This window comes from Pogoniulus pusillus, chromosome 5 (genome assembly GCF_015220805.1).
Source record: "Pogoniulus pusillus isolate bPogPus1 chromosome 5, bPogPus1.pri, whole genome shotgun sequence".
Classification (NCBI taxonomy): Eukaryota; Metazoa; Chordata; class Aves; order Piciformes; family Lybiidae; genus Pogoniulus; species Pogoniulus pusillus.
The window spans coordinates 317,299-343,457 of record NC_087268.1 but is presented as its reverse complement, the minus strand read 5'-3'; the positions used below and the strand labels follow the sequence as shown (position 1 = coordinate 343,457).

At 52.4% G+C, this 26,159-nt stretch overlaps 1 protein-coding gene across 1 annotated transcript in view; it reads left to right on the top strand.

The window, feature by feature from the left end:
• Positions 1–26,159, top strand: part of SPAG17 (sperm associated antigen 17) — a 109,357-nt gene that overhangs the window by 55,604 nt on the left and 27,594 nt on the right. The window contains exons 17-30 of the mRNA XM_064143929.1: positions 588–682; positions 1,833–2,069; positions 4,392–4,503; positions 6,163–6,291; positions 9,192–9,305; positions 12,656–12,861; positions 13,866–13,986; positions 16,001–16,374; positions 17,228–17,351; positions 18,112–18,323; positions 19,829–19,973; positions 20,343–20,503; positions 22,178–22,354; positions 23,921–24,042. Coding sequence (XP_063999999.1) covers positions 588–682; positions 1,833–2,069; positions 4,392–4,503; positions 6,163–6,291; positions 9,192–9,305; positions 12,656–12,861; positions 13,866–13,986; positions 16,001–16,374; positions 17,228–17,351; positions 18,112–18,323; positions 19,829–19,973; positions 20,343–20,503; positions 22,178–22,354; positions 23,921–24,042 — 2,329 coding nt within the window. The remainder of the gene's footprint in view (positions 1–587; positions 683–1,832; positions 2,070–4,391; positions 4,504–6,162; positions 6,292–9,191; positions 9,306–12,655; positions 12,862–13,865; positions 13,987–16,000; positions 16,375–17,227; positions 17,352–18,111; positions 18,324–19,828; positions 19,974–20,342; positions 20,504–22,177; positions 22,355–23,920; positions 24,043–26,159) is intronic.

Sequence of the window (26,159 nt, the reverse complement as noted above, 5' to 3'; positions counted from 1 at the left end):
AGCAGGAGAGTGGTGAGAGGCTGGAGTGGGCTGCCCAGGGAGGTGGTTGAGGCCCCATGGCTGGAGGTGTTTGAGGCCAGGCTGGCTGAGGCTGTGTGCAGCCTGCTCTAGGGTAGGGTGTCCCTGGGCATGGCAGGGGGTTGGAACTGGCAGCTCCTTGTGATCCCTTCCAGCCCTGACTGATTCTGTGACTCTGTGATTCTTGGGTGACACTTGGGGAAAAAAGGAAGGGGGTTGAGGAGGTTGTGGGGCAGTTGAAAGTATTGTAGGATCTGTGTGACAGGGGCTGTTGGAGGGATGGCAACCTGGTGGTTGGTTTTTCCTCTGTCCTAGTCACACCTTGGTAGCTGCTGAAGGGTCTGAAGGGAGCTGTGGCTGTTTAGTCTGGAGAAAAGGGAGACTCAATGATTTTAGAGGTCTTTTCCAGCCAAAGGATTCTATGGTTCCAGGATTTAACTTTTATTTCAATTCTATTTTTAAACTTTTACTGTATTCAGTTATTTTTGATCTGGTTTTGGTTTTCCATTTAAAAAGAATGACATTGTTTGTATTTGTAGCTTCAGTTATTTCCCTTTTATTTATCAAAGGCAATGCATCAGGACCTGAAACCGTAACAGAGACTGTTCCAGGATCTCAATCCAACAATGAAGAAAGGCCTTTTATTAGAGAAGGTTCCCTAAAGGTGAGGCAAAACCTATGTAGGTTTCTGAACCAGACCAAATAACACTGCTTGCCCAGCAAGGTAGGTCTTCAATTTTACATAGGCTTGGCACAGTCCTCTGAGATTTTCTGCTTTTGGATATATCTTGTGTGTTTTATTCTTCCTTTGAATTTAGTCCTTGTTGATTCAGTTATCTGCTTAAGGGAGGACAGTGGATGAAATTGTTATCTACAACTACCTGCAGGGAGGCTGTAGCCAGGTGGGGTTGGGCTCTGCTGCCAGGTACCCAGCAGCAGAAGAAGGGGACACAGTCTCAAGCTGTGCTGAGGGAGGTCTAGGCTGGATGTTAGGAGGAAGTTCTTCACAGAGAATCATATAGAATCATAGAATCAACCAGGTTGGAGGAGACCCCCAAGATCATGCAGTCCAACTTAGCACCCAGCCCTGGCCAGTCAACCAGACCATGGCACTAACTGGCATTGGAATGGGCTGCCCAGGGAGGTGGTGGAGTTGCCGTGCCTGGAGGTGTTGAAGCCAAGCCTGGCTGGGGCACTTAGTCCATTTCCCACTCATACTGGGTGTGAAAACAGCCAACCACCAGCTGGGTTCCAGTGGGGGCTTCTGCCCGGCTCTGCCCACATGCAGAGAGGGCTCCTTTTGCTGCCCCACTGCAAGCCTGCAGGGCAGAGGGAAGCAGGTTTTCACAGCTTTCTTTTCCCATTCAAACCCATGGAGTGAGAGGGAGAAGAGAGGAATTGGGGGTATCCCAGAACGACCATCAGGCAGGGCAGCAGGCAGGCAGCACACTGTGGCAAGAGGGAAGGTCGCAGGTCGGTTCTGGATGGCTCTGCTCTCCAGCCGCTGGCTTCTCAGCAGCCCGTTCTGTGCTTGGGGCTCCCTCGCAGAGCAGCTTTCCCCCAGCGGCGCTTCCTCACGGCAGGCAGTGACCCGCCCTAGCCATGCCCTAGCGCATTCCCAGCAGGTTCCTAGCAGGTTCCTAGCAGACATCCTATCACTCTTGTCAGCTAAGTATAGAATCACAGACTCAGTCAGGGTTGGAAGGGACCACAAGGATCTGCCAGCTCCAACGCCCTGCCATGCCCACACACATGAAATAGCTTTTAGTGCAAAGGAAACCACAGCGGTTTTCAGTTCCTAACATCTAATGCAGGCTTGGAAAAAGGAGCAGGAGCAATTCCTGAAAGAAGAACAACTCAAGGAAGAAAGAAAAGGGAAAAAGGAAAGTTTGGAAGGTAAAAAGAGAAGACAAGAGGTGATTGCACATGAAGAAAGCAAAGATCCCTACAAGAAAGTTTCTGAAGAGAAGTTTAAAGATGAGGCAGCAAAAGCTCCTGAACTTCAGAAGGATCCCAGGATCCCAGAGCCACAGTCTGAGGAAGTTTATAAGGTAAGGATGCTCCTACTGTACTGTGGCAGGGCAGTGTGAGCCTGCAGAGCCTCCAGCTGGGGAATTCTCCTTGTCCCCATGCCCCTCTGGCTCTGTGCTGTGTTTCCAAATCATAGAATCACAGATTCAACCAGGTGGGAGAAGAGCTCCAAGCTCATCCAGCCCAACCTAGCACCAGCCCTGCCCAAGCAACCAGACCATGGCACTAAGTGCCCCAGCCAGGCTTGGCTTCAACACCTCCAGGCACAGCAACTCCACCACCTCCCTGGGCAGCCCATTCCAATGCCAATCACTCTCTCTGCCAACAACTTCCTCCTAACATCCAGCCCAGACCTGCCCTGGCACAGCTTGAGGCTGTGTTCCCTTGTTCTGTTGCTGGATGCCTGGCAGCAGAGCCCAAACCCACCTGGCTACAGCCTCCCTTCAGGGAGCTACAGGCAGCAATGAGCTCTGCTGTGAGCCTCCTCCTCTGCAGACTGCACCCCCCCAGCTCCCTCAGCCTCTCCTCCCAGGGCTGTGCTCCAGGCCCCTCCCCAGCCTTGCTGCCCTTCTCTGGGCACCTTCCAGCACCTCAACATCCCTCTTGAATGGAGGAGCCCAGAACTGGACACAGCACTCAAGGTGTGGCCTGAGCAGTGCTGAGCACAGGGGCAGAAGAACCTCCCTTGTCCTGCTGCCCACACTGCTCCTGAGCCAGCCCAGGATGCCATTGGCTCTGCTGCCCACCTGGGCACACTGCTGGCTCACTTGTATGTTAAGCCACCAGTCTACTTGCAGTTCTTCGATCTCATGATGGCTCTGAAGGAGCAGAATCTGCTCTCCTGGCTGGGTGTCCCAGGCCAGCCCTGGGCAGCAGGAGAGGGCATGCTAAAATTCAGAAATTCCTAGAGTTAAGCAAACCAACAGCACATGACTGACAGCTTTGGTTTGTTAGAGCCAATTAAAACTCTCAGTAATCAACTGGGGCAGAGGGAAAATGGTAGGAAAAGGAGAGGGAAAAAGAAAGAGAGTTAAGAAGTAAGAGAAGAGGAAGTGTATTACCATTCCTTGGATCCAATGACATTTTCAGCTGACATAGTCCAAGTTCTTGGTGACAGATGTACATCCCAGCAAGGTCTTCTGTGATAGATGCAGCATGTAGACCCCAGAAGTTGAGCCAGCAGTGTGCACCTGCAGCCCAGAAAGCCAAGCAGAGCCTGGGCTGCAGCAGCAGCAGTGTGGCCAGCAGGGCCAGGGAGGGGATTCTCCCCCTCTGCTGTGCTCTGCTGAGACCCCACCTGCAGTACTGCAGCCAGCTCTGGAGCCCCCATTGCAAGAGGGCTGTGGAGATGCTGGAGTGTGTCCAGAGCAGGGCCAGGAGGATGCTCAGAGGCTGCAGCAGCTCTGCTGTGAGCACAGACTGAAAGAGTTGGGGCTGTGCAGGCTGGAGCAGAGGAGGCTCCCAGGTGACCTTCTTGTGGCTTGCCAGCATCTGAAGGGGGCTACAAAACAGCTGGGGAGGGACTTTTGAGGCTGTGAGGGAGTGCCAGGACTGGGGGGTATGGAGCAAAGCTGGAGGTGGGGAGAGTGAGAGTGGCTGTGAGGAGGAAGTTGTTGAGCAGGAGAGTGGTGAGAGGCTGGAGTGGGCTGCCCAGGGAGGTGGTTGAGGCCCCATGGCTGGAGGTGTTTGAGGCCAGGCTGGCTGAGGCTGTGGGCAGCCTGCTCTAGGGTAGGGTGTCCCTGGGCATGGCAGGGGGTTGGAACTGGCTGCTCCTTGTGGTCCCTTCCAGCCCTGACTGATTCTGTGATTCTATGGCTCTGTGGTCATTCTGTACCCTTCTGCACTGGGCTGGGGGAGGAGGACAGTCAGTAGCAGCAATCTCTCCAAACCAGAGGCATTGAGGCTGCAGAGGTGAGTGCTGCAGTGCCGTGTCTGCAACTGGCCTGGCCGTGGTGCTGTTGCAGTGGTTTTAAAATAAGGAAAAAGAGATTTCCTCTGCAAAGAAATTCCCTCTTCTCCTTGTTCTGCTGTGTTGCCAGGCCAGCAGCTCTCCTGGAGAGCTGTGAAGGGCCATCAAAGCCTCTCTGTTCAGCGCAGGTGTGTCAGACACTGCTTTCAGACAGCAGTCATTGGGCTCTTGCCTCTGCTCTTACATGCAGCAAGTTACTTCACCTAGTAACTGAGCAATGATCCAGATAGGAGAATAGCATGGTGTGGGGTTACTGAAGTGCTTGTTACAGATCAGCTAAATATCTAAGCAAAAATAATTGAGCAGAACAGTGGTGTTTGTCCTTCACTTACTCTTTTGTGGCTTCTGCATAACTTAAAACTTCATTTTCCAGTTTCTTGGCTACAACACAGGGGAGAATCTTATTAAAGTATCAGGAACCAATCAATATCTTTTCCCGTCTGATGGAGGGCAGATTCAAGTCGAGAAGATAGAGTTTGTAAAAGGTGACTGTTGGATTCCTTTTGCTTTGCTTTACTGTCTGATGGCATACTTTAACCTAGAAATGCTTTGTCACACCTCAGTAGTAGAAAATAAATGGCAGACACAGTGAGGGTACCATGTCCCATTGTGATCTGTGTTCCTGTGTGCTCTGTGTTAGATAGCATTGTCCTGCTCTGGCAGGGGTTGGACTGGATGCTCTCCTGGGGTCCCTTCCAACCACTGACATCCTGTGAGCCTGTGTTGTAATTCCATATTAGCCTCTAGCACTATTCATGTTTACCTTTTTCTGTAGTATGTTAACAATTCATAGCTACATAGGAGTACAAAAAACAGTGAGAAGTGGATAAAAACCAGTTCATATTTATCCATTTAATGTCAACTAAAGGTATATCAGGAGTGCATCTTCCATTGTTTTGTGCAGTCAGATGCAAATATCTGAGCAACAGGGTTAGGAATTGTAGACTCAGGCAGGGTTGGGAGGCACCACAAGGATCATCTGGTTCCAACCCCTCTGCCATGGGCAGGGACACCCTACCCTAGATCATCCCTACCCAGTAAGGTAAAAGCAGGAAAAAACTGGACTAAGCCAAAAATGCAACTGGTCTTTGGTGAATGTTACCTTCAGAAGTTGTGATCAGCTTGTTCTGTATCCACACAGCCATCAAGGTTCTCTGTGATAAGACACAGATTAATTTTCTGTCATAAATTGTAGCAATACCTCTGACATACCCATTCTCAGATTTAAATGTAGGTTGGAAAGGCACTAGGGGCAGTGAAAGATCTGTTCCACAAGATTCCAGGAGCTGGAATATACTGTGAGGAAGAGCAGATTGTAGCAGCCACCCACTTGTCCATATGCATTTTCATAGTCACAGAATCAATCAGGGCTGGAAGGGACCACAAGGAGCAGCCAGTTCCAACCCCCTGCCATGCCCAGGGACACCCTACCCTAGAGCAGGCTGCACACAGCCTCAGCCAGCCTGGCCTCAAACACCTCCAGCCAGGGGGCCTCAACCACCTCCCTGGGCAACCCACTCCAGCCTCTCACCACTCTCCTGCTCAACAACTTCCTCCTCACAGCCACCCTCACTCTCCCCACCTCCAGCTCTGCTCCATTCCCCCCACTCCTGCCACTCCCTCACAGCCTCAAAAGTCCCTCCCCAGCTGTTTTGGAGCCCCCTTCAGATGCTGGCAGACCACAAGAAGGTCACCTGGGAGCCTCCTCTGCTCCAGCCTGCACAGCCCCAACTCTTTCAGTCTGTGCTCACAGCAGAGCTGCTGCAGCCCTCTGAGCATCCTCCTGGCCCTGCTCTGGACACACTCCAGCATCTCCACAGCCCTCTTGCAATGGGGGCTCCAGAGCTGGCTGCAGTACTGCAGGTGGGGTCTCAGCAGAGCACAGCAGAGGGGGAGAATCCCCTCCCTGGCCCTGCTGGTCTGCTACTTTTACATGCAGAGTGAGGCTCTCAGGTTTTCAGTGTTCAGTCTAAGCTCAGATAAACTCAGATTATTCTTTGGTCTGGACCTACTGCTGGTCAGGTCAGTCCAAGTCTCAGCCATTTTCTGCTGTGTGCGTTACAGTTGCAGGTGCAGACACTTTTTGGGTGCGGGGCAGATCTGAAGCCTGATGAGAGCAGTAATAGTGCTGTGTTCCTTTGCAGGTCTGACTTTGGTAAAAGTGAAAGTGGCAAAAGACAGCCACAGCTTCTTCATTCATATCACAGACCCCAGGGAAAACTCAGAAGAAATGGAGGTGCAAGAAATCAGTGAAGGACAGAAAACTGCATCAGGTCAGTGGGTGATTGCCACTGATACAAAAATTAACCCTTTGGCATATTTACCAATTGGGTGCAAGCCTTGGAAACTAACAGAAAATATCTCTGTACTGATTGTAGAGAGGGAATAAGGTCAGTGCTCTGTGAACAGGAGTGAAAACCCAGAGAAGCCAAGGAGGGGCAGACCAGTAACACTAGAATGAATGTCTAGCTGTGAAAGGGAAGGTTTCCCTCTCTGAGCTGGACATGGGTCAGATCACCACAGTGCCTCTTCAAGAGCTTTGCTGTGGAAATGGGTCTGGTGTAGTTCAGCACCTTCTACTGCTGGCTGACATGTTGCTGGCACAGGTGAAAATGAACCAGAGGTGTGCCCAGGTAGCCAAGAAAGCAAACAGGATGCTCAGAGGCTGCAGCAGCTCTGCTGTGAGCACAGACTGAAAGAGTGGGGGCTGTGCAGGCTGGAGCAGAGGAGGCTCCCAGGTGACCTTCTTGTGGCCTGCCAGCATCTGAAGGGGGCTACAAAAAATCTGGGGAGGGACTTTTGAGGCTGTGAGGGAGTGGCAGGAGTGGGGGGAATGGAGCAAAGCTGGAGGTGGGGAGAGTGAGAGTGGCTGTGAGGAGGAAGTTGTTGAGCAGGAGAGTGGTGAGAGGCTGGAGTGGGTTGCCCTGGGAGGTGGTTGAGGCCCCCTGGCTGGAGGTGTTTGAGGCCAGGCTGGCTGAGGCTGTGTGCAGCCTGCTCTAGGGTAGGGTGTCCCTGGCCATGGCAGGAGGTTGGGACTGGCTGCTCCTTGTGGTGCCTTCCAACCCTGCCTGATTCTGTGATCCTGGCCTGTATCAGGAAGAGTGTGACCAGCAGGACTGGGGAAGTAATTGTCCCCCTGTACTCAGCTCTGGTGAGGCCACATCTTGAGTCTTGGGTTCAGTTTTGGGGCCCACCCTACAAGAGAGACATCAGGGTGCTGGAGTGGATCCAGAGGAGGGCACTGAAGCTGGTGGAGGGTCTGGAGAACAGAACTTGTGAGGGGTATGTGGCCGTTAGAGGTAGATTTCTAGCTCAGATGTAAAAGTATTCAGAACAGAGAAACTTCGAGGCTGTGAGTGGAGAGGTGAACATTCCAGGGACAGGCCATAGAATGGCAGCAGTGGATCAGTGAATATCATTTCATTGGAGCACCAGCAGCTTTATGTCTGGAAGCACAGCTTGGACCTTGCCCTGCCTGCTTCTGCTGCACCTGCTGCTCTCTTCCCCTGCTGCTCTCTTCCCCTGCTGCTCTCTTCCCCTGCTACTGTTTTGGCTGCTGCTGCTTTTGCTGCATCCCTGCCACTCGACCCTTCCCCACCTTCCCTAAGCTTGTTCTATTTCTCTGGAGTTTATTCTCCTCATACTGGTACATTTAAACTGTAAGAAATACAGTTCCACTCTCCCCTGCCCCTCCAAATACCTGTGTTGTGGTGAGTCTATTCTACTAGAGGAGGGACCCACCTTAACCCGGGAGAGGGGCAGCCGTGGGAGCTGGGGTTGTTTAGTCTGGGGGAAAGCTCTCTGTGGCTTCCTGTCAGGAGGCTGTGGTGAGGTTGGTGCTTATCTTTTCTGCCAAGTAACAAGTGAGAGGATGAGAGGAAACAATGGCCATAAGTTGCACCAAGAGAGGTTTAGGCCCCAACTCTTTCAGTCTGTGCTCACAGCAGAGCTGCTGCAGCCTCTGAGCATCCTCCTGGCCCTGCTCTGGACACACTCCAGCATCTCCACAGCCCTCTTGCAATGGGGGCTCCAGGTGGGGTCTCTGCAGAGCAGAGTAGAGGAGGAGAGTCACCTCCCTGGCCCTGCTGGCCACACTTCTCCTGCTGCAGCCCAGGCTCTGGTTTGCCCTCTGAGCTGCAAGTAGGGAACAGAAACAAGGATCCTTGACTCCAGAATTAGGTTCTTTTGCTGTTTAGCTTCACAAAGACTTTTCAGTAGTTAAACCCATATAGTCATAGCCATAGAATGCAGTGGGTTGGAAGGGACCTCTAGAGGTCATCTAGTCCAGCCCCCGTGCAGCCAAGAGACATCCCCAACGAGATCAGGTTCCTGAGAGCCACACCAAGCCTGACCTTGAGTGTCTCCTTCACCACCTCCCTGAGCAACCTGTTCTAGTGTTCTACCCCTGTCAGAGTAAAGAGCTTCTTCCTAATGTCCAGTCTAACCATGCTCTGCTGTGGTTTAAAACCACTGCCCCTTGTTTTACTGCTGCATGCCTTTGTAAATAGTCCTTCCTCAGCTTTCTTGTTTGCCCTCTTCAGGCCAACCTCCTTTCCTCCAGGCTGAACAGCCCCAACCCTCTCTCTCTGGAGAGGTGCTCTAGCCCTCTGATCATTTTTGTGACCATCCTCTGGTCTGCCTCCATCAGGTGCACCTTGTCCTTGTGCTGCGGATGCAGGGGTTGTTGCTGCTGTCAGCAGGCATGCTCTTTTACACCTTCACACTTAGCAGGAGAGGAGGGACGTGCCAAGAAGCATCTCCAGCCAGGGCTGGACACGTTGGGCTCCACAGCTGTTTGCTGCCATGGTGACCGTTTGATTTTGCAGGGATTTCGGAGGGCCTGCGCTTCTGCTCCAGCATCTCTGCTTCAGCAAGGCAGGCATTGCTCAGCAGCTGAGCCGCTGGCAGGCTCTTATTTACACACTTAGTTGTTGGGATGCAGTTTTCACCTGGAGAGTCAGATGCATGACACAAACCAGGGTGGCATGTGCAGTACTCTGGGTGGAGTGGTGTCCTTTCCCCCCTCTGCTCTCCTGTCTCTCGGTTGGCCATCCCTGTTTGAGCTGCCGCTGGTCATGCCAGTCGCTGTTTGGCAGCTCGGGTGGTTCTGGTCCGTGTTGCTACCTTTAGCATTCATTCTGGTTTTCCTTTGTTTGGGCTTTTGTTTTTCAAGGAAAAAGAACTACTCAGAAGACAGCTGTGAGCAGGTTTGGATCCTTTTCAGCCACCTTGGCAAATGGAATCCAGCTGTCGCTGAGCCGTTACGGACCTACAGGGAGGGCAGCAGGTAAAGGAAGCAAACAGAAGAGGATATTTGAGAACCATAGGGGCAGTCCTCCTTTTTTTTTTCCCTTCATGCACTTCTTAACCCAATAATTTGTTAGGTGCAATTCTTGCCTCTCTCAGCAGCTGTTACTACGTGGTAGGGAATTTTGAGACTAAAGATGAGATTACATTGTTAGGAATCAGTCAGGGTTGGAAGGGCCACAAGGATCACCTAGTTCCAACCCCCCTGCCATGGGCAGGGACACCCTACCCTAGAGCAGGAATGCTCTTCATCAATGACGTTGATAAGGGCAAAGACAGGCAGAGTCTGTTCAGCAGGACACCAAGATGGGAGGCTTGGCTGAGACAGCTGCAGGCTGTGCTGCCATCCAGAGAGCCCTGGGCAGGCTGAGAGCCGGACCCCCAGGTCCCTCTGCACAGGGCTGCTCTCCAGCAGTCACCTCCCAGCCTGGACTGCTGCAGTTTGTTACTGCTCCCCAGGTACAGGACTCTGCACTTGTCCTTGTTGAACCTCATCTGGTTCCTCTGTGCCCAGCTCTCATTCTGCCCAGGGCTCTCTGGATGTCCCTCTTGTGTTGAGGGCTCCAGAGGTAGACACAGTACTCCAGGTGGGGTCTCACAAGAGCAGAATAGATGGGCAGAGTCACCTCCCTTGACCTGCTGGTTTGGTGCCCAGGGTATGGTTGGCTTTTTGGGCTGTGCAGGGATTTCCAAGCACTGTCTGTTGATTTGCATCCCTGAGCTTTCGGCCAAGCCCTCGTCTGAGCCCGGGCGGTTCACAAAGGCAATCTTTGTTGATTGAGAGAGGATGGCAATCTTCTTCTTTGTTGATGAACAAGAGAGAGGATTTAAACTCTCACAGGCAGTTCCCTTGGTTTTCCAAGAAGTGATATTTTTTAACTTACATAAGTGATTGCAAAACTTTTCTGTTAGGAGCTGGACTTTAAGTTGCAGTCCTGCAGGCTTAAGGAGAGCTTTTCCCGAGCCTTGCAGTAAGCACATTCGCCAACTGGCAGCAATTGCTTCACAAAACCACACTGCAAAGAGTGCCTGCTTTTACCAAGGGCCTTCTGTTTCCATTTCATTTGAAAGCCATGGAAACCATCATCTCGAGAAAAGTGAAACCATCCTCTCATCCAAAAAAATCACACTGTTTTTCAGTTCTTAAAATAGAAAACCACTTAATTGAATGCATCTTTGTGTGGACTGGGGTAAAACCATTGAGTTGTATTCTCAGTTATCATCCTTCAAATACTGTTTTACAAATTAATTGCTAAAAATGTGCTTTTTAAAAGTGAGCCAAGATTCACACTGCTGCAGCCTGTGATGACACCAGGCTGGGAGGCTTGGCTGAGACAGCTGCAGGCTGTGCTGCCATCCAGAGAGCCCTGGGCAGGCTTGAGCTGGGCACAGAGGAACCAGATGAGGTTCAACAGGGACAAGAGCAGAGTCCTGCATCTGGGGAGGAATAACAAACTGCAGCAGTCCAGGCTGGGAGGTGACTGCTGGAGAGCAGCCCTGTGCAGAGGGCCCTGGGGGTGCTGGTGGCTAACAAGTTCCCCATGGCACAGCAATGTGCCCTTGTGGCCAGGAAGGCCAATGGGAGCCTGGGCTGTGTTAGGAGCAGTGTGTCCAGCAGATCAAGGGAGGGTCTCCTCCCCCTCTACTCTGCCCTGCTGAGACCTCATCTTGAACACTGCCTTCAGTTTTGGGCTCCCCAGGTTCAGCGGGACAGGGATCTGCTGGAGAGGGTCCAGCAGAGGGCTGTGAGGATGATGAGGGGACTGGAGGGCATGGCTGATGAGGAGAGGCTGAGGGCCCTGGGGCTGCTCAGTCTGGAGAAGAGAAGACTGAGAGGGGATTTGATCAATGTTTATCAGTATCTGAGGGCTGCCAGGAGGGGGGGACAGGCTCTGCTCACTGCTCCCTGGCACAGGACAAGCAGCAATGGGTGTAAGCTGCAGCACAGGAGGTTCTGCCTCAATACAAGGGGGAACTTCTTTGCTGGAAGGGTCCCAGAGCACTGGCACAGGCTGCCCAGAGAGGCTGTGGGGTCTGCTTCTGTGGAGCCTTTCCAGGCCTGTCTGGATGTGTTCCTGTGTGCTCTGTGTTAGATAGGATTGTCCTGCTCTGGCAGGGGGTTGGACTGGATGCTCTCCTTGGGTCCCTTCCAAGCCCTGACATCCTGTGAGCTGTGAGCCTGTGTTTTGGCATAAAGGAGAGATGTGTTTGCAAAAGCACTCAAGTGCCAGCTGTGGTGTTCAGGCTTTTTCACAGCTACTGTAATCATCCACTGGGATGAGGTTTAAGAGGGCCAAGTGGGTACTACTCTCTGCTTATTCCATGGCTGCTGTCTAATAAATGTGGATCAGAATGGACCTCCTGGAGAACCTGAAATTTTCCTATTTTATATCATTAGCTAAGGATTTATCATGGAATCGTTTTGGTTGGAAAAGGCCTTTAACATCTTTCTGTCCAACCAATGTCTACCAACTCTTTCAGTGAAGAAGTTTCTTCTAAAATCCAACCTGAACTTCCCCTGGTGCAGCATGAGGCCACTTCCTCTTTTCCCATCGTTTTTTACTAGGGAGAATGAGACACTTGTCTCTAAGGAGAAGAGACTAACACCTACCTGGCTCCAACCTCATTTCAGGTAGTTGTAGAAAGCAGGAAGGTATCTCCTCAGCCTTCTTTTCTTTGGGCTAAACAACCCCAGTTCTGTCAGCCTCTTCTCACAAGACCTGTTCTACATATCCTTCACCAGCTTCACTGCCTGCCTCTGGATGTATTCCAGCACTTCAGTGTCTTTGTTGAAGAGAGACCCCCAAAACTGAACCCAAGACTGAAGGTCTGACATCACCAGTACTGGGGAGTCTGCTTATCAAGTGTAGATCACAGAATCATAGAATCAAGCAGGTTGGAAGAGAGCTCCAAGCTCAGCCAGCCCAACCTAGCACCCAGCCCTGCCCAATCAACCAGACCATGGCACTAAGTGCCCCAGCCAGGCTTGGCCTCAACACCTCCAGGGACAGTGACTCCACCACCTCCCTGGGCAGCCCATTCCAGTGCCAATCACTCTCTCTGGCAACAACTTCCTCCTAACATCCAGCCTAGACCTCCCCTGGCACAACTTGAGGCTGTGTCCCCTTGTTCTGTTGCTGTGTGCCTGGCAGCAGAGCCCAACCCCACCTGGCTACAGCCTCCCTGCAGGCAGCTGCAGACAGCAATGAGCTCTGCCCTGAGCCTCCTCTGCTGCAGGCTGCACACCCCCAGCTCCCTCAGCCTCTCCTCATAGGGTTTTTGTTCCAGGCCTTCTAGATGCAGTTAAAATATTGCTTTTCTCTTCCTTAGATGATGAAACTGATCCTATCCTAGAAAACATCCTGAGCATCCCTTCTGTTCATGTTCCGAGCGCAATTCCTCTCGGTACACCTGCTTCAGGAAAGAAGGAGAAGTCCAGCAAACAAAAACCAGGCAAGTCTCTGCCATCTGCCAAGGCCAGCCAGAGCAAAACAGGCTTTCCACCACCTGATGACCTGCTAAAGCAAGAAGAAAAGGTGAGAGAGTAGATGTTATCCAATGGACACAGAAAAGAAAGAAATACAAATTCACACACATAAGTATATGTGACAGAAGCCAAATATTCTTCTCAGAGGGCTTTCTACTGTGCCCCAAAAAAACCTTAACATGTTGTGGTGCTTCTCAGCATGCCTTGTAGGCTTTTCTCCTCAGGTGCATGTGTTGGGAACGGTTAATGAAGCCAGCTTGAGTCTGTCATGTACATCTTCTGTGACCCAGAAACAGAATCACAGAATCAGTCAGGATTGGAAAGGACCACAAGGAGCAGCCAGTTCCAACCCCCTGCCATGGCCAGGGACACCCTACCCTAGAGCAGGCTGCCCACAGCCTCAGCCAGCCTGGCCTCAAACACCTCCAGCCATGGGGCCTCAACCACCTCCCTGGGCAACCCACTCCAGCCTCTCACCACTCTCCTGCTCAACAACTTCCTCCTCACAGCCACTCTCACTCTCCCCACCTCCAGCTTTGCTCCATTCCCCCCACTCCTGCCACTCCCTCACAGCCTCAAAAGTCCCTCCCCAGATTTTCTGGAGCCCCCTTCAGCTGCTGGCAGGCCACAAGAAGGTCACCTGGGAGCCTCCTCTGCTCCAGCCTGCACAGCCCCAACTCTTTCAGTCTGTGCTCACAGCAGAGCTGCTGCAGCCTCTCAGCATCTTCCTGGCCCTGCTCTGGACACACTCCAGCATCTCCACAGCCCTCTTGTCGTGGGGGCTCCAGAGCTGGCTGCAGTACTGCAGGTGGGGTCTCAGCAGAGCACAGCAGAGGGGGAGAATCCCCTCCCTGGCCCTGCTGGCCACACTGCTGCTGCTGCAGCCCAGGCTCTGCTTGGCTTTCTGGGCTGCAAGTGCACACTGCTGGCTCCTGTGGAGCTTCTGGTGCAGCAGCACCCTCAGGTCCCTCTCCTCAGGGCTGCTCTCCAGCCACTCACTGCCCAGCCTGGATCTGTGCTTGGAGTGAAACTAACTCGTTTTTCATTCTGTAGATGGAGCTGCAGGGATCAGCTTCCCAAACACCAGTGCCGGCAGATCCTCGCAGCTTCCCGAGTTTGAACGTCTCGTGTCCCAGTGGACTGGTGTTAACTTTCCTTGCTGAGAGTGTTGGAGGTTAGTGGAGTTGTGTGGTGGTTTGGGTGTTCCACTCCCCCCCCCCACTTTAGAAATCACCCAGACTAGGCTCAGCAGCTCTGGGAATATGACTGCAGCTATTTATTTACAGCTGGCACAATGCACAAGCAGATATTTACAGGCTATACAGCTATAGACAGAAGGTAAAAGGTAACACAGAAACACAACTCCCAGAAACCTGAGTCCCTAGGAGGGGTTCCCAACCACCCCAACACCTTCCCTCTGCCCCTCTCAACTTCACCCCAGTCCCAAGGAAGAATGGATGTTCGGCCAGGGGGTTAGGAAGCAAAGTGGGTTAGCCCAAAAGAAGGTGAGGTTAGGGAGATGCAGCTCAGCCAGCAGCCCAAGCCAGAGTGAGAAATGGTGCCCAGTGTGTGCTATCAAATGTTTTTGTTTCTTGTTCCCATACTTCTCAGCAAGGCTGTGACCAAGTAGACATCACCACTGTTTTGATTGCACAGCCTATGATCTAGTCCTTCTCACCAAAACATTCCAGCTAGCTTCACACTAGCACAAGTTGCCATCCCTGGAGGTGTTGAAGCCATGGTGCTGTGGTCTGGTTGATTGGGCAGGGCTGGGTGCTAGGTTGAACTGGCTGAGCTTGGAGGTCTCTTCCAGCCTGGTTGGTTCTAAGAAGAGGAGGGATACAGAGGGTTTTCAAGCATGCACAATTTGGCAAGGAGCTTAAATTGGAATATTGAATAGCTGAGACAGACAGGGCAGCTGCACACACATGCATGCAGTCTCTTGACACAGCTGGCATGTTTGTACAAATATTAGCACACCCACAGGCTCACAGGTTGTTAGGGGTTGGAAGGGACCCAAGGAGAGCATCCAGTCCAACCCCCTGCCAGAGCAGGACAATCCTATCTAACACAGAGCACACAGGAACACATCCAGACAGGCCTGGAAAGGCTCCACAGAAGCAGACCCCACAGCCTCTCTGGGCAGCCTGTGCCAGTGCTCTGGGACCCTTCCAGCAAAGAAGTTCTCCCTTGTGTTGAGGCAGAACCTCCTGTGCTGCAGCTTACACCCATTGCTGCTTGTCCTGTGCCAGGGAGCAGTGAGCAGAGCCTGTCCTCCCCTCCTGGCAGCCCTCAGATACTGATAAACATTGATCAAATCCCCTCTCAGTCTTCTCTTCTCCAGACTGAGCAGCCCCAGGGCCCTCAGCCTCTCCTCATCAGCCATGCCCTCCAGTCCCCTCATCATCCTCACAGCCCTCTGCTGGACCCTCTCCAGCAGATCCCTGTGCCTCTGAACCTGGGGAGCCCAAAAGTGAAGGCAGTGTTCAAGATGAGGTCTCAGCAGGGCAGAGTAGAGGGGGAGGAGACCCTCCCTTGATCTGCTGGACACACTGCTCCTAACACAGCTCAGGCTCCCATTGGCCTTCTTGGCCACAAGGGCACATTGCTGTGCCATGGGGAACTTGTTAGCCACCAGCACCCCCAGGTCCCTCTGCACAGGGCTGCTCTCCAGCAGTCACCTCCCAGCCTGGACTGCTGCAGTTTGTTATTCCTCTCCAGCAGACTGATGTAGTTTAGTCTAATCCCCTAGGTTGGAGTGGATGATCTTGGAGGCCTCTTCCAGCCTGGTTAATTCTGTGAGTCTGTGAATATCCAACTTCAGCTCCCAGATAACCTCAAGCTGGGTGAAACTTAGCAACTTTTTTTCTCTGTCATGGGAAGTTGGGAAATTATTCTCACTTTATGTCAGTCTTCCAAAAGTTCAGCATCCCCAACAAAATCCTTCTTCTGGTTCTCCTGTTTTCATCTGGAAGGACAGACACCTGCACAGGAGGATGCAGTGCTCCTGACCAGAGGGCTGCTGTGAGTTCTTCTCTGAGCAGTGGAGCCTGTGGGCTGTGGAGGAAGCTGAGGAGGATTAGCGTTACTGGGGGTTGCATACCTGCTGTGGACACCGTGCTGCTGGGCTTTTAGCACGGTCTGAACGGGTGCTGCCTGGTATTAATTATATGACAGTTGCTTTCCAGATTTGGAAGGTGAAGCTACTGCAGCTGAAGGTGAGAAAGAGGTGGTAAAGAGAAGCCAGGACAAAGCAGACAAAGCCAAGGAAGAGGCGTCCCAGAGTGGCGAAGGCGAGGCAAGTGAAGCAAAGGAGGAAGGAGTTAGGGAAAGTGAAGAGAAGGAGCATGCTGCTGCAGGCTGTGCCATGAAGCACAAAGACACAAAGGGAGAGCAAGCCAGGCAGCCCACTCGGGGCATTCTGGTTAGGCAGAGTTACCCCCAGAGGGTGAAGAACGCTCGTCTGTATATGCCTGTGTCAAGACAGTCGGGACAGGAGGTGTCAAGAGTTGTCACCAGTCAAGGAGCTGTGATAAAGCACATGATGGATGGCTCTACCCAGGTATGTCTGGCAGGACTCGCTGAAAGCCTCCTGCCTGTGTGATCACCCTCCAAGTTGTGCTTGTCAGCTGAGATAGAAAAGTGCCCAGCTTGCAGATGAAGTTAACTAACCACTGATTTCTGCAGCCATGTCGAAAGTAAAATGCTCTTAGCTTGGTTTGGAATTAGAAGGTGCATAGATAGCTTTAATGATGAAAAATTTTAGGCATGTGAAGGTTTTAGATGATTTTGATATTAGGAAACAGCCAAATTTGGTTTTGATAACAATATTGTTGGACTTAAACATCTGAAGTATGAATAGTTGGGCTTTGGGTATTTGGGGAACACAAAAGCATCCATGTATTTTTCCACAGGCTCCTGTGCTGCAGCTTACACCCATTGCTGCTTGTCCTATGCCAGGGAGCAGTGAGCAGAGCCTGTCCCCCCCTCCTGGCAGCCCTCAGATACTGATAAACATTGATCAAATCCCCTCTCAGTCTTCTCTTCTCCAGACTGAGCAGCCCCAGGGCCCTCAGCCTCTCCTCATCAGCCATGCCCTCCAGTCCCCTCATCATCCTCACAGCCCTCTGCTGGACCCTCTCCAGCAGATCCCTGTCCCGCTGAAACTGGGCAGCCCCAAACTGAAGGCAGTGTTCAAGATGAGGTCTCAGCAGGGCAGAGTAGAGGGGGAGGAGACCCTCCCTTGATCTGCTGGACACACTGCTCCTAACACAGCCCAGGCTCCCATTGGCCTTCCTGACCACAAGGGCATGTTTCCAGTCATCTCAACAGTCATATGGGACTGATGACTTTTGAGACTTCCCCGTAGGTGCTGGAAGTGAATTCCTCCTCTAATGTGTCCTTTATTGCTGCAGATTCTTTTTGCTGATGGCACAGTGAGTAGGAGTCCTGATTCTGGTCCGGTTCTGCCACCACCTGCAATTTCAGGTGAACAGTTACCAGAACTGGAGCCTTCAGCTGAGAGCATCACTAAGAAAGGTAATACTGTCAGTGTTTGGGGCACATCTGAAGTTAGCAGGGCTGATTTTACTTAAGAAAGTACAGATTTCTGTAGCCTGAATATTATTCCAGCATGAAAATGCAGTTTTATCTGTACTCAGCTGCTACACAGTTATGATTTGTGTCCTTCTATCAAGCAATTGCTCCTCTGCTCCACATGCTTGGCTTCTAGGGTGTGTGAGAACTGCATCTCTAGCAAAGCAATTCAAAACAAAGGCTGGGGACCGAGTGGCTGAGAGCAGCCAGGAAGAAAGGGACCTGGGGCTACTGGTAGGTAGTAGCTGAACTTGAGCCAGCAGTGTGCCCAGGTGGGCATGGCATTCTGGCCTGGCTCAAGTTGTACCAGGGCAGGTCTAGGCTGTATGTTAGGAGGAAGTTGTTGTCAGAGAGAGTGATTGGCATTGGAATGGGCTGCCCAGGGAGGTGGTGGAGTCACTGTCCCTGGAGGTGTTGAAGCCAAGCCTGGCTGGGGCACTTAGTGCCATGATCTGGTTGCTTGGGCAGGGCTGGGTGCTAGGTTGGACTGGCTGAGCTTGGAGCTCTCTTCCAACCTGCTTGATTCTATGATTGGTTCAAGGGCACACTTTTGAGTAACATCCCTTGCAGTTGTCCTGATAAGTAGTTCTACTTTCAGTTCTGTCAAAACCAATACAGAAACTCTTAACTTAATTGAATTTTCCTTTTTTGTCTTTTGCCTTAGAGGATGCCAAGTTTGATACAGAAATGTTTGTTTCTGCAGGAAAAGACAGTGACAAAACCAGTGCAAGCAAGGACAAGTCATTTGAGAGTCCTGTGAAGGGTCTGGCTGATTCTGAGCAGCATCAGGAGAACCAGGCAGGAACCTGGATAACAACAACTCCATCAGGCTTTCAAGTGGGCACTGTGGGAGCAAAGAGAATGGATCTGCAGCCACTGTTAACCTACCAGGCGACTGACCCAGCTGATGGAACAGTACTGCCACTTTCTGTTACTGCAGTCTTCTAAGCTAGGAGCCTGGGCTGCCCTCCTGGAAATTGTAGCCTTTGTTCTTTGAACATATATCCTGCAGGTCAAACAGCCACACTGTTACTGGTGCTGGGGGTGCTGGTGGCTAACAAGTTCCCCATGGCACAGCAATGTGCCCTTGTGGCCAAGAAGGCCAATGGGAGCCTGGGCTGTGTTAGCAGGAGTGTGTCCAGCAGATCAAGGGAGGTTCTCCTCCCCCTCTACTCTGCCCTGCTGAGACCTCATCTTGAACACTGCCTTCAGTTTTGGGCTCCCCAGGTTCAGCGGGACAGGGATCTGCTGGAGAGGGTCCAGCAGAGGGCTGTGAGGATGATGAGGGGACTGGAGGGCATGGCTGATGAGGAGAGGCTGAGGGCCCTGGGGCTGCTCAGTCTGGAGAAGAGAAGACTGAGAGGGGATTTGATCAATGTTTATCAGTACCTGAGGGCTGCCAGGAGGGGGGGACAGGCTCTGCTCACTGCTCCCTGGCATAGGACAAGCAGCAATGGGTGTAAGCTGCAGCACAGGAGGTGCTGCCTCAACACAAGGGGGAACTTCTTTGCTGGAAGGGTCCCAGAGCACTGGCACAGGCTGCCCAGAGAGGCTGTGGGGTCTGCTTCTGTGGAGCCTTTCCAGGCCTGTCTGGATGTGTTCCTCTGTGCTCTGTGTTAGATAGGATTGTCCTGCTCTGGCAGGGGGTTGGACTGGATGCTCTCCTGGGGTCCCTTCCAAGCCCTGACATCCTGTGAGCTGTGAGCCTATCACACAGAAAATGCAAGTCCTCAGCCTGCAAAATAGACTGTGCAGTAGTCCAGTTTTGTTAGTTTTAGTAGATAATGCCTTGTTCTGTTGTTGCTGTTACAAGTGTCACAGAGGAGTAGTGTGACCAGCAGGACCAGGGAAATCATTTTGCCTCTCAGCACTGCTCAGGCCACACCTTGAGTGCTGTGTCCAGTTCTGGGACCCTCCATTTAAGAAAGATGTTGAGGTGCTTGAAAATGTCCAGAGCAGGGCAGCAAGGCTGGTGAGGGGCCTGGAGCACAGCCCTGTGAGGAGAGGCTGAGGGAGCTGGGGGTGTGCAGCCTGCAGCAGAGGAGGCTCAGGGCAGAGCTCATTGCTGTCTGCAGCTGCCTGCAGGGAGGCTGTAGCCAGGTGGGGTTGGGCTCTGCTGCCAGGCAAGCAGCAACAGAACAAGGGGACACAGCCTCAAGTTGTGCCAGGGGAGGTCTGGGCTGGATGTTAGGAGGAAGTTCCTGGCAGAGAGAGTGATTGGCATTGGAATGGGCTGCCCAGGGAGGTGGTGGAGGTGTTTAAAAGGAGGCTGGATGAGGCACTCAGTGCCATGGTTTGGTTAATTAGAAGGTGTTGGGTGATGGGCTGGCCTGGGTGCTCTCAGAGGTCTGTCTCAGCCTGATTCATTCTGTCACGGTGTGTTTCTGAGAGTCCATCTGAATGTTCCTTCTTTGTTTCAGACTGTGACTGTACGAGACGATGGAGTGGTGACTGTGGAGAAGCTGGATGGCAGCAGAGTAGTAGAGCATGCTGATGGCACAAGGATCACGACTTTTTATCACCCCTGTGAAGAGCTTTTTGTGCCAGAAGGTAGAGAGGAGACAGGTAAAATCAAACAGGGAGCATGATTTGTGCTGCTCAGTGTACAGTCCAGAAGCTTCAGAACTGCAGGGTATTTAACCTAAAGAAGCACAGTGTTTCTTAGACTGGAGAAGCCCTTCAAGCTCACTGAGCTATGGACTCAGAGATGAATAGAACAGCTTGTGGTGGAAGGGACCTTAAAGATCTTCTGGTTCCAAGCCTGCCTGCCATGGGCTGGGACACCTTCCACTAGACAAGATTGGCCAAGGCCTTTTCCAGTCTGGCCTTGAACGGCTCCAGCGACGGAGGCTGGGCCTTAGGAGAGGAAAGGCAAAGCTGAACGCTGGGCTTTGTGCCTGGTCCATGAGCTCCTCTCTTCTTGTCCTGCACCAGCCCTAGGTGAGCGCCCGGCGGCTGCCCGGCGGCGCGTGCAGGGGGTGCAGGTGCAGAGCCCCGAGTTCGCGACGCTCACCGTCAGCCCTGGGGACGGGGCCTGCGCTGCCACCTTCGGCGATGGCACATCCGTGAGGGCAGAGCCACAGGGAACCTATCAGGTGGGCATTCCTTCTGGTTTGTGGCAGTTAAATGTATCTTCGTGCTCCCAGCTCCCTGCCAGCAATGCCTCTCACTCTTGACTACTGTCACTCCCTTCTCTGAAGCCTTCACACTCTGTGATCGTCTCCTTCATACTCAGCTAATACTCAGACTGCAGAGGTTGTAGTTGACTGAAAGCTGGCAAATGTTTGCCCACTCAGTGCCATGGTCTGGTTGATTGGCCAGGGCTGGGTGCTAGGTTGGCCTGGATGGTCTGGGAGGTCTCTTGCAACCTGCTTGATTCTGTGGTTCTGTGAATTCTCCAGAAGGGCAAGGAGGAAGACCCTGGTAATGCCAGTCTTACTCCAGTGGCTGGTAAAGTGATGGAGAGGGTTATTCTTGGAGTTACTGAAGAGCACTTGAGAGAGAGCACCATCACTGGTCCTAGCCAGCACAGCTCCACGAGTGGCAAGTCCTGACTAGCAAGTCAGCTTCTTTCTGTGGCAAGGTTACCCATGCAGCCACCAAGGGGAGGCAATCAGTATGGGGTGGGTTTGGATCTCTGCAAAGCTTTCAGTGCTGGCTCTGACAGTGTCCTTTTGAATGAAGTGTCCAACACACAGCTGGACAAGTCCAAAACACTTTGGGTGAGCACCTCGCTGACAGATGGAGCTCAGAGGGTGAATGGAGTTGCACCAGGCTGGCAGCCAGTCACCAGTGAGGTTCCCCAGGGCTCAGTTTCAACACCAGTGCTCTTCAGTATCTTTATAAACTATCTGGATGCAGAAATCCAATGTAAATTCAGAGAGTTTGATGATTATAGTAAACTTGCAGGAGCTGTGGTGTCCCTGGCCATGGCAATGGGGGGTTGGAACTGGCTGATCCTTGTGGTCCCTTCCAACCCTGACTGATTCTATGATTCTGTGACAGGACAAGAGGGAATAAATTTAAGCTATGTTAGGGGAAGTTCAGCTTGGACATGAGGAAAAGGTTCTTCACTCAGGGTGGTTGATGACTGGAACAGGGTCTTGGGAAGTGGTCATGGCAATAAGCCTATCAGAGGTCAAGGAGCATTCAGACAACACCTTTAGTCATAGAAGTCATAGAAGACATTGCATCAAGCAGCTTGGAAGAGACCTCCAAGCTCAGCCAGCCCAACCTAGCACCCAGCCCTGCCCAAGCAACCAGACCATGGCACTAAGTGCCCCAGCCAGGCTTGGCTTCAACACCTCCAGGCACAGCCACTCCACCACCTCCCTGGGCAGCCCATTCCAATGCCAATCACTCTCTCTGACAACAACTTCCTCCTAACATACAGCCTAGACCTGCCCTGGCACAGCTTGAGGCTGTGTCCCCTTGTTCTGTTGCTGGTTGCCTGGCAGAAGAGATCAAGTAAAGCCTGGCTGGGGCACTTAGTGCCATGGTCTGGTTGGTTGGGCAGGGCTGGGTGCTAGGTTGGGCTGGATGAGCTTGGAGCTCTCTTCCAACCTGGCTGATTCTATGATCATCCAATCCAAATCATGTGATCCAGTTTTAGTAGCACTCCAGTGAGTAGGGATTTGGACTCAATGATCCTTGGGTGTCCTTGAGATATTCAAGAATGACATAATTGAGATTTATGTCTGGTTTTCATGTTTGTGGTACCTATGAACTGAAGAGTTCACCTTTCAGAACCACATCTCTTCCCATGATAGGTTTTGCCCACCAAGACAGGCTCTCTTTTCATTGACAAAGACTGCTCAGCTGTTTATACCCATGAAGTTTACAGTTCCATCGGCAAGAAGGAAGAGCAACAAGCAGGGAGATACATTATGAGACACACTTCAGGCACTATTTGCCAGGTGATGGACCCTGAAGGAAATCTGTTCAAGGTAAAATACATGGGAGGAAACAGGATTTTGCATTTTAAATCATTCTGTCTTCTGAATGTCTCTCAAAGACAGCTCATGGCCTTGTATGTAGTACTTACTAACTTAGCCTGGCTAGCCAGAAGGAATAGCTCCTGTTTCAGGTCTCTGGAATGTTCTTGCTGATGTGATGGGTTCCCCTTTTTTCAGAAAATCAGAATCATAGAACCACTCAGGGTTGGAAGGGACCACAAGGAGCAGCCAGTTCCAACCCCCTGCCATGCCCAGGGACACCCTACCCTAGAGCAGGCTGCTCACAGCCTCAGCCAGCCTGGCCTCAAACACCTCCAGCCATGGGGCCTCAACCACCTCCCTGGGCAGCCCACTCCAGCCTCTCACCACTCTCCTGCTCAACAACTTCCTCCTCACAGCCACTCTCACTCTCCCCACCTCCAGCTTTGCTCCATTCCCCCCACTCCTGCCACTCCCTCACAGCCTCAAAAGTCCCTCCCCAGATTTTTTGTAGCCCCCTTCAGATGCTGGCAGGCCACAAGAAGGTCACCTGGGAGCCTCCTCTGCTCCAGCCTGCACAGCCCCAACTCTTTCAGTCTGTGCTCACAGCAGAGCTGCTGCAGCCTCTGAGCATCCTCCTGGCCCTGCTCTGGACACACTCCAGCATCTCCACAGCCCTCTTGCAATGGGGGCTCCAGAGCTGGATGCAGGACTCCAGGTGGGGTCTCAGCAGAGCACAGCAGAGGGGGAGAATCCCCTCCCTGGCCCTGCTGGCCACACTGCTGCTGCTGCAGCCCAGGCTCTGCTTGGCTTTCTGGGCTGCAAGTGCACACTGCTGGCTCCTGTTGAGCTTCTCCTCCAGCAGCATCCCCAAGTCCCTCTCCTCAGGGCTGCTCTCCAGCCACTCACTGCCCAGCCTGCAGTTGTGCCTGGCATTGCCTCCACCCAGGTGCAGGACCTTGCAGCTGGTCTTGTTGAACCTCCTGAGCTTGGCTTGTGCCCACCTCTGCAGCCTGTGCAGGTCCCTCTGGATGGATCCCTGCCCTCCAGCCTGGCTGCTGCAGCACACAGCTTGGTGTCAGCAGCAAACTTGCAGGGTGCAGCAAGGCTGATGTTTGCATATCAGTATTTTGATGTTTCCCTCTTTTTGCCTGGATATCCAGATGAGTCCAGGTTATTAATGTTGCTTCATCCATCACAGCATGTCTTCCAGAAATGTTCATTTTGCTTTTTTTTTTGCTCTTTCCAGTTTTCTTCTTCCTTTTTCTTGTGAAGTTCAGGTTGCTCAACCCTAAATACGTTGGGATTTATTTTCTGTCTCTGCCTGGGCTAGCTCACAGGCTCACAGGATGTTAGGGCTAGAAGGGACCCAAAGAAATCATCCAGCCCAACCCCCTGCCAGAGCAGGACAATCCTATCTAACACAGAGCACAGAGGAACACATCCAGACAGGCCTGGAAAGGCTCCACAGAAGGAGACCCCACAGCCTCTCTGGGCAGGCCATATTGCATTCAGCAACAAGTTACTGGTTTAAATGTGTCATGGAATTGAAGTGATTTTATGTCATTTCTGTTACAGGTCATGGCTGATGGCAGCACATCTGTGCATGTTCCTAGCACTGACTTGGGTGGCCAGGAAGATGCAAGTCCAGCATCAAAACTCCCAGATAAATCCATAGCTTACGACGAGCATATCCCCAGGTAAACTGCACTGCCTCCAGAGCTTTACACTTCCTTTCTTTGTGCTGTATCTGCACAGGTTTTGTGGCTTTGTGCTTCCTCTGTTCAGTACTGAGCATTGGTGCAGGCTGCCCAGGGGTTCAACCTCAGAGGTGTTCAATGAAACAGGTAGACTTGGCACTTTGGAACATGATTGAGTGGGCGCAGTGGTGTTGGGTTGAGAGTTGGAGTTGAGCTCTTTTCCAGCCTTAATGATTCTATGATTCTACTCTGTAGAATGACATTTCACAGAACCACAGAATCAGTCAGCTTGGAAGAGATGTCCAAGTTCAGCCAGCCCAACCTAGCACCCAGCCCTGCCCAAGCAACCAGACCATGGCACTAAGTGCCCCAGCCAGGCTTTGCTTCAACACCTCCAGGCACAGCCACTCCACCACCTCCCTGGGCAGCCCATTCCAGTGCCAATCACTTTTGCTGTGAAAAAACTTCCTCCTAACATCCAGCCTAGACCTCCCCTGGCACAGCTTGAGGCTGTGTCCCCTTGTTCTGTTGCTTGTTGCCTGGCAGAAGAGCCAACCCCACCTGGCTACAGCCTCCCTGCAGGCAGCTGCAGGCAGCAATGAGCTCTGCCCTGAGCCTCCTCTGCTGCAGGCTGCACACCCCCAGCTCCCTCAGCCTCTCCTCACAGGGCTGTGCTCCAGGCCCCTCCCCAGCCTTGCTGCCCTTCTCTGGACACCTTCCAGCACCTCAACATCTCTCTTGAATGGAGGAGCTCAGAACTGAACACAGCACTCAAGGTGTGGCCTGAGCAGTGCTGAGCACAGGGGCAGAAGAACCTCCCTTGTCCTGCTGCCCACAGTGCTGCTGAGCCAGCCCAGGATGCCACTGGCTCTGCTGCCCACCTGGGCACACTGCTGGCTCCTCTTCAGCTACTCTCTACGAGCACCCCCAGGTCATTTGATGACTTCACCTTGGAGTTCCCTTTTCTTGTCATGTCCTCACAGTATTTTTCCACTTTTCTTGTCTAGACAGAATACAGAACAAAAGCCATTGGATTTGATCAGTGTGGTGGGCTGACCTCAATCAGGTGCCAAACACCCACTTAGAAACTCTCTTGCCCCTCTACCTCAGTAGGGCAAGGGGGAAATTAAAACAGACTCAGCTTGAGGAAAATTCATTACTCTTTTCCAATTAAAATAGATCTGAGTGGTGTGAAACAAAGACAAACAATCTAAAATCCTCCCCCCATCACCATTCTTTCCAAGGCTCAGCATCACTGCCTCATTCGAGACCTCTCTGCCTCCTCCCCACCTCAGCAGTGTAGTTTCAGAGGGACAGGGATCTGCTGGAGAGGGTCCAGCAGAGGGCTAGGAGGATGATGAGGGGACTGGAGAGCATGGCTGATGAGGAGAGGCTGAGGGCCCTGGGGCTGCTCAGTCTGGAGAAGAGAAGACTGAGAGGGGATTTGATCAATGTTTATCAGTATCTAAGGGCTGCCAGGAGGGGGGGACAGGCTCTGCTCACTGCTCCCTGGCACAGGACAAGCAGCAATGGGTGTAAGCTGCAGCACAGGAGGTTCTGCCTCAACACAAGGGGGAACTTCTTTGCTGGAAGGGTCCCAGAGCACTGGCACAGGCTGCCCAGAGAGGCTGTGGGGTCTGCTTCTGTGGAGCCTTTCCAGGCCTGTCTGGATGTGTTCCTGTGTGCTCTGTGTTAGATAGGATTGCCCTGCTCTGGCAGGGGGTTGGGCTGGATGCTCTCCTTGGGTCCCTTCCAAACCTTAACGTCCTGTGGGCCTGTGAATGGGAGGCTGTGGTCAGTCTACAATAGCTCCTGTCTGCTGCTCCTTCCTCCTCATGCTTTCCCCCTATTCTATCATGTGTCCTTCCATCAGCTGCAGCCCTTTTGGTTAAACCTGCTCCAGCATGAGCTCTCCATGGACTGCTATTCCTTTAGGAAACATCTGCCTACCCTGGCCTGGTCCTGTCCACAGGCTGCAGGGGAGTACCTCTTCCAGCATGGTCTCCTCCACAAGCTGCAGCACGGATATCTGCTCCACCTTTGTCCTGCCCACAGGCTGCGGGAGAATCTGTTCTGGCACTAGGAGCACCTCCTCCCCCTTCCTCCCTGGCCTTAAT